General features: G+C 50.5%; 1 protein-coding gene across 1 annotated transcript in view; it reads right to left on the bottom strand.

Moving 5' to 3' along the window:
- Positions 1 to 11786, bottom strand: part of GDI2 (GDP dissociation inhibitor 2) — a 50675-nt gene extending 38889 nt beyond the window's left edge. The window contains exon 1 of the mRNA XM_079779503.1: positions 11503 to 11786. Within this exon, the coding sequence (XP_079635629.1) occupies positions 11503 to 11547 (45 nt within the window). The 5' untranslated portion in view covers positions 11548 to 11786. The remainder of the gene's footprint in view (positions 1 to 11502) is intronic.
- Positions 11787 to 11930: the final 144 nt, after the last annotated feature.

Genomic DNA, 11930 nt, shown 5'->3' on the forward strand with positions numbered 1-11930 from the left:
TGAGCATCAACCAGGACATTGTAGTTTAATTCCAGGTCAGGGCACATGCCTGGGTTGTGGGCTTGATCCCCAGTAGGAGGTGTGCAGGAGGAAGCTGATTGATGATTCTCTCTCATCATTGATGTTTCTATCTCTCTCTCTCCCATTCCCTTCCTCTCTGAAATAAACCCTATCTAATAAAAGAGAAACATGCAAATTAACAATCACTCCGCTACGCCCACCAGCCAATTAGAGTGAATATGCAAATTAACCCAACAAAGATGGCAGTTAATTTGCATATGCAGGCGCTGAGCGGCCTGGGTCCCGGAAACATCCTCCAGACCCAGGCCGCTCCTAGCCTATAGGCCCGCGCTTAGGCCCTGAGAGGCAGGGGTCCCAGAACGCCCCCTGGCCACTCGGAGCCTATGGGTGCAGGCACCAAGCAGCGGTTTGGGTCCATGCTCCCAGCCCGGCACCCACGACGGGGAGCTGGCTGCTGGCCTCTGGGGTGTGCGGAGACCCTGGCGGCCACTGCTGCGTGAGGCCCAGGGTCCCTGCATGCCCCCTAGCCTGGCGCCCATGGTGGGGCTGGCTGCTGGCCTAGGGGGCGTTCGGAGACGGGAATGTTCCCGCCCCGCCCCCAGCTGCTTGCGAATGCTCCCGCACCAAGTGGCGGTTTGGGTCCACACCCCCAGCCCAGCACCCACGATGGGGGGCTGGCTGCTGGCCTCTAGGGTGTGCGGAGACCCCGGCAGCCACCGCTGCGTGCGGCCCAGGGGTCCCTGCATGCCCTCCAGCCTGGCGCCCATGGTGGGGCTGGCTGCTGGCCTCGGGGGCGTTCAGAGACGGGAATATTCCCGCCCCACCCCCAGCGGCTTTTGCGAGCTCCAGCACCAAGCGGCGGTTCGCGTCCATGCCCCCAGCCCAGCGCCCCCGACAGGGGGATGGCTGCCGGCCTCTGGGTGTGCGGAGACCCCGGCGACCACCACTGGGTGGCAGGGACACACCCCTAGCCCAGTGGACACAACGCAGGGGCTGCATGAGCTGCAGAGGAAACACCTTTTTAAAAATACATATATTTTATTGATTTTTTTTACAGAGAAGAGGGTAGAGAGATAGACAGTCGGAAATATCAATGAGAGAGAAACATCGATTAGCTGCCTCCTGCACACTCCCCACTAGAGATGTGCCTCCAACCAAGGTACATGCCCTTAACAGGAATCAAACCTGGGACCCTTCAGTCTGCAGGCCCACGGTCTATCCACTGAGCCAAACCAGTTTGAGAGTAAATACCTTTTCTGACAGCTCATTGGCTAAGCTCCCTGTAGGCCGCCACTTGCAGTGTTCTTGGTAACTTGGGTTATAAGAATCTAAGAAGGTGATCTAGGGTTTTTCCACCACACTCCTGGAGGAAAAAATGAAGGTCTGCTACTGGAAGGGCTAAGAAATGTCATATCCTGCCCTAGCTGGTTTGGCTCAGTGGATAGAGCCTCGGCCTGCTGACCGCAGGGTCCGGGTTCAATTCTGATCAGGGGCATGTACCTAGGTTACAGGCTCCTCTCTGGCCGGGGCCCAGGTCAGGGCTCATGCAGGAGGCAACTAATCAAAGTGTCCCTCTCACATTGATGCTTCTCTCTGTCTCTCCCTCTCTTTTCCACACTCTCTAAAAATCAATGGAAACATGTCCTCAGGTGAGGATAAAAAAAAGAAAGAAATGTCATATCCTATGAAAGATACATCTTGAAAATGCCTAAAGAAAGTTGTCATTTTTTCACAGTGAAGGGACTAGAGTCCATGTTGATGAAAACACCTTGGCGGCTGCAGTGGCTGGCAGTAGCTGCAGCAGCAGGGTAATGGGGCTGGTGCCTTCCCTTGATCAGCCCCGGTCGCCTGACATCCCTTGAGGGATCCCAGATTGGAGAGGCTGCAGGATGGGCTGAGGGACAAACTCCCCTGCCCCCGTGCACGAATTTCGTGCACCGGGCCTCTAGTAAATAAATACATACATACATACATACATACATACATACATACATACTGGTATATTTAAAGCCAGAGAAAATACTCTAAATTAATTTCCTTTTTTTGCACTAGAAAATCTGGTCCATTCATCATATATGTGGAGAATACTGATAACTTATACCAGGAAATTTGCATATGAATGAATATTAACCAACACATTCATTTTAAATCTAACAGATGGGAGTACTCCACATTAATTTTGAAGTCACACACAAATGACCTGAGCAGGATAAGAATACAACTCCCATTTAAAATAACTAAAACTACAAAAACATCTTAGAATCAACATTTTTTATGTTAATGGCATCTGCCCTCCACCTAGCACTTCATGTTTTCAAACCACATGCGGCTCTTTGGCCCCTTGCCGCACGCCTACCGCCCTGGCTGGGCTGAGGGGACTGGGCGCCGCCATCTTTGAGGGCAGGGCAGTCAATTAGCATATTCCCTCCTTATTGGCTGTGGGCACTGCCATCTTTGTGATGGTGTGAGGGTCAATTAGCATATTCCCTCTTTATTAGATAGGATAGGAGGAAAATGTATTAACTAGCAAGATTTTTAATCAGTTAATCTTTTATCATAGTCTTATAGCAATCCTTTCATATCTAATGATAGAGTGATATGCAAATTAGGTGTCACTCCACGACAAAAATGGCGGCCCCCATACCCCCAAGATGGCGGCGCCCAGTCCCCTCGGCCCCGCTGCTGGAGTGTCTGGCCTGTCCCACCAGCAAACAGAGCACTGAGAGCAGGGCATGGTGGCTTCCTTAGTGCTGCGGCAGCGGGAAGCCGCCAGGCCCTGCGCGCACGGAGCCGGCGGAGGAGCAGGGCCTGGGGTCTTCCCGATGGTCGCCACGGCGATCGGGAGGACGCCAGGCCCTGCGCACATGGAGCCGGCGGAGGAGCAGGGCCTGGGGTCTTCCCGATGGTCGCCGCGGCGATCGGGGGATCGGGAGGACACCAGGCCCTGCACACACGGAGCCGGCGGAGGAGCAAGGCCTGGGGTCTTCCCGATGGTCGCCATGGCGATCGGGAGGACACCAGGCACTGCGCACACGGAGCCGGCGGAGGAGCGGGGCCTGGGGTCTTCCCGATGGTCGCCATGGCGATCGGGAGGACACCAGGCACTGCGCACACGGAGCCGGCGGAGGAGCGGGGCCTGGGGTCTTCCCGATGGTCGCCATGGCGATCGGGAGGACACCAGGCACTGCGCACACGCACACATGGAGCCAGCGGAGGAGCAGGGCCTGGGATCTTCCCGATGGTCGCCGTGGCGATCGGGAGGACGCCAGGCCCTGTGCACACAGAGCCGGCGGAGGAGCAGGGCCTAGGGTCTTCCTGATGGTCACCACGGCGATCGGGAGGACGCCAGGAGCCGGCGGAGGAGCGGAGCCTGGGGTCTTCCCGATGGTCGCCGTGGCGATCGGGAGGATGCCAGGCCCTGCGCACACGCGCACACGGAGCCGGCGGAGCAGGGCCTGGGGTCTTCCCGATGGTCGCCATGGCGATCAGGAGGACGCCAGGCCCTGCGCACACGCGCACATGGAGCCAGCGGAGGAGCAGGGCCTGGGGTCTTCCCGATGGTCACCGCGGCGATCGGGAGGAGGCCAGGCCCTGTGCACACGGAGCCTGCAGGAGGAGCAGGGCCTGGGGTCTTCCTGATGGTCTCCACAGCGATCGGGAGGACGCCAGGCCCTGCGCACACAGAGCCAGTGGGCGATAGGGAAGACTCCAGTGCCAGCAGAGCAGGGCATGGCGGCTTCCTGATCTCTGCAGCCGGGAAGCCGCCAGGCCCTGCATGCCGGGCATGGCGGCTTCCTTAGTGGGGCAGTGGCAGGGAAGTCCCCAGACATGGCAGACAGAGCCCAGACAGCAGGGCTTGGGGGCTTCCTTAGTGGGCAGTGGCAGTGGGAACACCCCCAGGCCCCGCAGACAGAGCCTGGACAACAGGGCATGGGGGCTTCCTTAGTGTGTCCGTGTCTGGGAAGCCCCTAGGCCCAGCAGACAGAGCACACTGCAGGGCATTGGAGCTTCCTTCACATGGCACATGGCGGCAGCAGGCAGAGAGCGACAGCAGGGCATGGGGGCTTCATCTCCATGGCTGCAGGGAAACCTCCAGGCCCCACAGAGAGCAGAGAACCATGGGGAGTGGGCCTAAGCCATCAGTAGGATATCCTCTGAGAGCTCCTGGATTGTAGAGGGTGCAGGTTGGGCTGAGGAACCCCCGTGCACGAATTTCGTGCACCAGGCCTCTAGTCCTATCTAATAAGAGTAATATGCAAATTGACCATCACTCCAACACACAAGATGGCTGTCCCCATGTGGTCAAAGATGGCTGCCCACATGTGGACACAAGATGGCCACCAAAAGCTGGCCGGCAGGGGAGGGCAGTTGGGGGCGACCAGGCCTGCAGGGGAGGACAGTTGGGGGGACCCAGGCCTGCAGGGGAGGGCAGTTGAGGGGGACCAGGCCTGCAGGGGAGGGAAGTTGGGAGGGGACCACGCCTGCAGGGGAGGGCAGTTGGTGACAACCAGATCGGCAGGGGAGGGCAGTTAGGGGCAACCAGGCTGGCAAGGTAGGGCAGTTAGGGGTGACCGGGCCAGCAGGGGAGGGCAGTTGGGGGCGAATAGGCCAGCAGGGGAGGGCAGTTAGGGGCAATCGGGCCGGCAGGGGAGGGCAGTCAGTGCGACCAGGTTGGCAAGGGAGGGAAGCTATGGGTGACCGGGCCAGCAGGGGAGGGCAGTTGGGGTTGACCAGGCCTGCAGGAGAGGACAGTTAAGGGAGACCAGGATGGCAGGGGAGGGCAGTTGGGGGTGACCAGGCTGGCAGGAGAGGACAGTTAGGGGCAACCAGGCCCACGGGGGAGGGCAGTTGGGAGCGACCAGGCCTGCAGGGGAGGACAGTTAGGGATGAGCAGGCCTGCAGGGGAGGGCAATTAGGGGCGACCAGGCCAGCAGGAGAGGGCAGTTAGGGGCAACCAGACTGCCAAGGGAGGGCAGTTAGCGGTGACCAGGCCAGCAGGGGAAGGCAGTTGAGGGCAACCAGACCTGCAGTGGAGGACAGTTAGAGGCGACCAGGCCAGCAGGGGAGGGCAGTTAGGGGCAATTGGGCCAGCAGGGGAGCAGTTAGGCGTCGATCAGGCTGGCAGGGGAGTGGTTAGGGGGTGATCAGGCTGGCAGGCAGAAGCAGTTAGGGGCAATCAGGCAGGCAGGCAGGTGAGTGGTTGGGAGCCAGCAGTCCTGGATTGTGAGAGGGATGTCCGACTGCCCATTTAGGCCTGATCCCACCGAGATCAGGCCTAAACGGACAAACATCCCTCAAGGGGTCCCAGATTAGAGAGGGTGCAGGCTGACCTGAGGGACACCCCCCACCCATGCACGAATTTCGTGCACCAGGCCTCTAGTCCTATATAATAAAAGGGTAATATGCAAATCGACCAAACAGTTGAACAAGCAGTCACTATGATGTGCACTGACCACCAGGGGGCAGTCACTCAATGCAGGATTTGCCCTCTGGTGGACAGTGCACTCTTACAGGGGGAGCATCACTCAGCCAGAAGCCCGGCTCACCTCTGGCGAGCGCAGCTGCAGGAGCCTCTCCTGCCTCCACTGTAGCACTAAGGATGTCCAACTGACGGCTGAGCCGTCAGTCAGATATCCCCCAAGGGCTCCCAAACTGCAAGAGGGCACAGCCAGGCTGAGGGACTCCTTCCCCGCACCGAGTGCATGAATTCTCTAGTGCACCGGACCTCTACTAACATCATAGAAATGATCGTTAGGCCCTAGCTGATTTGGCTCAGTGGATAGAACATCGGCCTGCGGACTAAAGAGTCCCAGGTTCGATTCCGGTCAAGGGCACATGCCTGGGTTGCAGGCTCGATCCCCAGGAGAGGGAATGCTGAAGGCAGCCGACCAATGATTCTCTCTCATCATTGATGTTTATTTCTATTTCCCTCCCTTCCTCTTTAAAAATCAATCTATAATAATAAAAGTGTAATATGCTAATTAGCCCGGACATCTTTCTGGATAAAGCCAGGGCTGCGAGGGAAGCCTGGGTCCCGGGTGTCTGCCAGCAGCCAGAGGGAAGCTCGGGTCCCAGGTGCCTGCCAGCAGCTGGAGGGAAGCCAGTGCCAGCAGCTGACGGAATGAAGGCCTACTCTTGCATGAATTTCATGCATCGGGCCTCTAGTAAAAATATATTTAGGAAAAAAAATTATTAGTTTTCAGCAGAATGTTTTTTAAATGTCTCTGTGTGTGTCTAATGCATCTCATTAAAAGCTGTCAAAAGATAACTTTTGTTGAAATTTGGGGTCTAATAATATGTCTCCTGTTCAAGATCCTCTCCCACTACCTAGAAGATAAAGTTCAAATTTCTTAGCCTAGTATTTTCAACATTCTTGGGGACATGCCTTCTTTCCAACCCTATTTCCCATTCTGCCTCTTCATACCTCCTGTTTAAGGCAAAATCCTATCTAATAAACAGGGAATATGCTAATTGACCATCACACCCTCACAAATATGGTGGCACCCATAGCCAAGAAGGAGGGAATATGCTAATTGACTGCCATGCCTCAAGGATGGCAGTGCCCACAGCCACAGCATGGTGGCGCCCAGTCCCCTCAGCCCTGCCGCACACCTGCCTCCAGAGACCCCAGTCCCCTCAGCCACCCAGGGCTGCCCGAGGCTCAGGTAACCAGGGCCAGCTGAGGCTTGTGCTGCGAGCAGTGACAGCGGCAGAGGTGTGATGGGGGCGTCGCCGTCCCCTGATCGCCGGGTCGCCTCCCGCCCCTGAGGGCTCCCCGACTGTGAGAGGGGGCAGGCTGGGCTGAGGGACCCCCCTCCAGTGCATGAATTTTCATGCACCAGGCCTCTAGTAAATAAACACACACACACACACACACCTTCTTAATACTGATTTATACCTAGAAAATTATTCCTCCTCACATTCAAAGCATGGTAATATTTTAAAAGGCCAGCTTCCTTTCTTTTTAAATTTTTTATTGATTGATTTTAGAAAGAGAGAGGAAGGTAGAGAGAAAGAGAAACATCAATTTGAAGTTCCACTCACTGGTTGATTCTTGTATGTGCCCTGATTGGGAATCTAAACCGAAACCCTGGTGTAAGGGGAAGACACTCTAACCAACTGAGCTACCCAGCCAGGGCCCAGCTTCCTCGCTTTATGAAGGTTTTCTATATTCCCCTGAATTCCTCATGTACATCTCTCTTTTGACACTTAGCACTTTCACATATTAACTCTTATAGTTAACCCCCTACATGAAAAGCTACTTACAGACAGGTGTGTTTACTTTATTACCCATAACAAATCACAAGTCACAGGTAGTTTAAATAATTGAATTTGGGGAAGCCATTACTCCAGTAAGTCTTTAATAAGGTACTATGAACAAGAGGGAGACAGAGATACAGGCATACCTTGTTTCATTGTGCTTCACAGATATTGCAATTTTTACAAATTGAAGGCAAAAAGACCTTCCACTGGCAATATCTCTGAGGTATGCCTATACTGCAGATTATCATGTATATGAACCAACATTTACCAAGTGGCCCTTCGAACCAAATGTCTCACTACTACCTCTATTTGCTAAAATGTCTGATTTTATTTCTGTTCTTTTGGGCTAGTATGCATAAGGCTGATTAAAAATAGAGGCTCCTTAGCCGATCAACGTTGCTCAGAACCAGAAGGTCACAGTTCGATTCCCAGTCAGGGCACATGCCTGGGTTGCGGGCTCGATCCCCAGCTCTCTCATCACTGATGGTTCTAAATCTCTCTCCTTCTCCCTTCCTCTCTGAAATCAATAAAAAATATATTTTAAAAAATTAGAGACTACTACAAGATATTTTTACCTTTCAAAAGTAAGACATTCGTACATATGGGACCAAGATCACAAATTCAATGGATAAAGTCCTTTGTCTACTAAAGTCTAACACAGCAATGTCAAGGATTTTCAAGCAAATCTAAGATGCAATTTACAAGTTTTTTTTTTACTTGATTTCCTCTGGGAAATCATAAAATTTTAACAAAGAGGAAGGGGGAAAAGTATGCCTGAGATATAAAACAATTTTTTAAACATACAATGCCGAGAATAATCTGGATAAATATCACTAAAGTACAGTTTATATTCATAACTCCTTACTAGAATTACTATGTAGAACAAATATTTTGGGAGTACACAAATAGCTATGGAGCTAGTTTCCCTTATTTTATTTACTACTTTTAAGAAGATTCATGAATTTATTGCCAAGCCCAAAGTCAATCAGAAGTAGCAAATTAGGTAGTCAGAGGCTGTCTATACACACAGAAATCAAAGAAAAGTAAAAGTCTCCAGCCTAACAGCAAAGTGACCAAAGGGGAATATGAAAAGTAGACTGAAGAATTCACAAAGCCAAGCAGTCTCAGACTACTGAGTAAGAAGGGCCAAGTTCCTCACTAGGTCTCGGTGGCTTCATTACGTTCTAGCATGACACAATAATGAATCCTCATGATGTGAAATCTTAGTTACCAAGTAAATTATGTCCCTCAGTTTGTTAAAGAAGTTGTGATATCATTTGGAAATGCTTTTATCTAAAAGTTGTAGTTCTTTAAAGGTATAATAACCCTCTCAATTCCTTAGAAAATTCAATTACTATACAAAATATCCCAATTATCCTAGACAGAGGATGAAATTTTGCTCTAATTCATACCAAATACTTTTATACCTTCTTTATTAGTTACTATCAGTATTTGTGAATTAATATGACCTTATTTTCTAACAACCAACACAAAACAATGACACTAGGCAACACAGAAAAACTCCAACACTTTCTTACACTTTATTTTAAAAGTATCAAGTTAAATGCGCTAAAAATACTTCATATGCTGGCATCATGTAATATTTGGTACCCATAATTGAGAGTGTTTGTTTTTAGGTTCTTAAATCTCAGGCACTAAATATTTATAAACCAAAACTTAAGAAAAGTAAATGGTATGTTCACTCCAAATACTCAAAGTTAATTTTAATTTGAGGGTTTTTAACTTTGGTGGTCTCTTAATTTAACATTAAGTCACCAAAGCCCTTGTATCAGTAAAAATGGGTAAAAGACTTACCAAAATCATCCCATTACCACTGCTCCCATCAATGATGGTAATAATGTGATTACTCTGAATTTATATAATTCTCAAAGAACATCTCATAAAACAATCTAGGAAGGTTTATAGGGATTATTACATTATAGCTATAAAATTACAGAAAACTGGTCTGATTTATAGTTAAATATGCATCTACCACTCATCACAATCTAAATGAATATCTAAAATGTATTATCTTAACTTGGTTGTTGTGCATTAAGACTGTATCTTTGATACAATGTAATGTTTCTGAATTAGGCATGTAGAAACAGGCATGATGACAAATCTGCACTCATTTGTTCCCGTTCAAGTGACCTTTATCAAGAGCAAATCTGAAGACCAGCATAACCGCGGAAAAACAGTGGAACTAATTGGCTCTTACAACACGCTGCCAATGGGCAAGATCCATCATCACAAACTACTAAGCTTAGTTCAAAATCCCAAATAGGCACTTTAAAAAGCTTTAAAAAACCTGCAATAGGTAGGCCTATTCATTTAGGCAATTAACAGTCTTCCAACTCACCACCAAAAATGAATTTCAACCTAATAGCTCACATTCAAAATGACTAAACAGCTTTGTAAGTAAGTACTCTCATCTATTTGGTACCATTTCCTAGCCAGTCACAAGTATATTTCTGGACAGGTCAAACATAATGAAGCATTCAGAAATAAGTATTCAACACTCACCACAAATCACTATAAACAGAAAAATGACAGGCCAGATATATGCCATTCTGGTTCCTAACAACCTCTTACTAAAAATTAGCCAAAGGAAAGTTCAAAGGTTTTCTCTTATCTAGAGAAATCTAAAAGTTAATTTGGGGTGTTACCTGAAAAAAATTATTAATTTGATCCTGAGAGAGAACACATTTCAACAAATTTGAAGTGGTGGGTTACATTAAATTATTTGGAACTTTGAGGTCAGATTCTTTAGAATATACAAGATATACATCAGTGTTCATCTTATTAAGATGAAGTAGCCCAAAGTCAGAATTTCAAATTTAAAAAAAAAAATTTTTTTTTTAGTCCTCACCAAGGATATGTTTATTGATTTTAAGGAAGGGAGAGAAGGAGAAATATCCATGTGAGAGAGAAACATCAATTGGCTGCCGAGGGAGGATTGAACCTGAAACTTTTCGTGTATGGGAGGACGCTCCAACCAAGCCACACCGGCCAGGGTCAAAAAATTTTTGATAATGAAAATGGTCCTCTCTTCAAATGGATTTCTTTTACAAGATGAATAGTCTTCATTTTCTTGTGGGAGAGAAAGAAGTACAAGATACAACTCACCTGCCTGCATTATTTCCAGAATACTATTAAAGGTTTCTAAGCAGACAGACACCCAGAAAAATAAATTTACCATGGTATTTGGAACAACTGCCATTCACATTACTCTCGAATTCTCTATGTTGTTACTGCTTTATCTTCTAACTTCCTAAAGCGCAAAGTAGTAGAGAACTTGGCCTCTAGCAATCCACCACCAATCATGTCTTAGGGGAAAGCATAGAGAAGGGACAATGGAGGCATGGAACAGACAGAACAAAAGGAAAAGATGGCAAAGGTCAAGTGAGAAAGCATTTGATCGACAAGTTTGGAGAAAACTCATTTCCAATCCTATAGGTGCTCAGTACGAGTAAGTGCGACTGCAGGGTGGTTAAAAAATAATGGATAATGCTCCTCATTTAGAGAGGGGGGGGGGAGAGGGATAAGAAAACTAAGGTTCTCCAAAAATTTAGATTAATGGTTCTGTAACAATTACAGAACAGTAATTAATCCAAGGACTTGTCACAAAACCTTGTGCCTCGCGTTGACAGCTAAAGACTGACGAGCAGTGGCTCCAGGCTAAGTAGGAAATGGAACTGAGAGTGGCTTCCACCCTCCCCCACTCTGACTGGTGCCTTTTCCGTCTCCACTCGGGAGAGGCCATCAACCCGTAAGGGAGGTGGAAAGGCAATTCCCCCAAACCGGCCTTTTGGGGTCTCTTCTGTAGCAGAGTTAAACTCATTTCCCACCCACTTTCATGTCGCTGTGACTGCTCATCAAATCACGAACTTGAGTGAGTTTTGCATCTCCTGGTCTTTCCTTCCCCAGTTAGAGCCGACCCCACTCCACAACCCGCTTGGCCTCCTGCGGCCGCCGATCCACACGCGGCGGGACGTGCCCCTCGCACCCAGCCCGACGCCCTTTCCCGACGCCCCTCCACAAACAGACACGAAAAAACGACCCGAGTGTCCACCAGGAAAGCCTGAGGCGCAGGCCGGGATTCACGCGGCCCGGAAGAAGGGGCGTGCGGGCCGGCCCCCGGATCCCTTCCCCCCGCGCCGGGCCTGCACGCCCTCCCCGTCTTCGGGGCGCCGGCGCCGCCCAGAACTCGGCACTCACCGTCAGGCCGGTGCCCAGCACGATCACGTCGTACTCCTCATTCATGGCGGGGCAGGCGCGGACAGCAGCCCAGAGAAAGGAGAAGGCGCCGGATGCTAGGGGCCAGGAGTGATATGACCACCCCGAGGACGCGGGGCAAGAGCTCAAGCCGGCCTCGGGCCGAGGAGAAAGGGAAGTCGGGAGGAGCGGTAACACAGAGCTGCAGAGGAGGGAAACAGCCGCCACCTCAGACGGGAAGAGAAGAGCAGGGCCGGGAGGGGAGGGAGGGCGGAAAGGGGAGGGGCAGGCGGGCGGCAACCCGGACCTCCGCTGCCGGGCGGGGCTCAAAGGGGGAGCACCGAGGGGCCGCCCATCATACCCTTCTCGCTCTCTCATTGGCCACTTCCCCATCGCCCGCCCAACATTTTTCCTTTCCGAGTTCTCGCGGG

The sequence above is a fragment of the Cnephaeus nilssonii genome, assembly GCF_951640355.1.
Source record: "Cnephaeus nilssonii genome assembly, chromosome: 1".
NCBI classification, from domain to species: Eukaryota; Metazoa; Chordata; class Mammalia; order Chiroptera; family Vespertilionidae; genus Cnephaeus; species Cnephaeus nilssonii.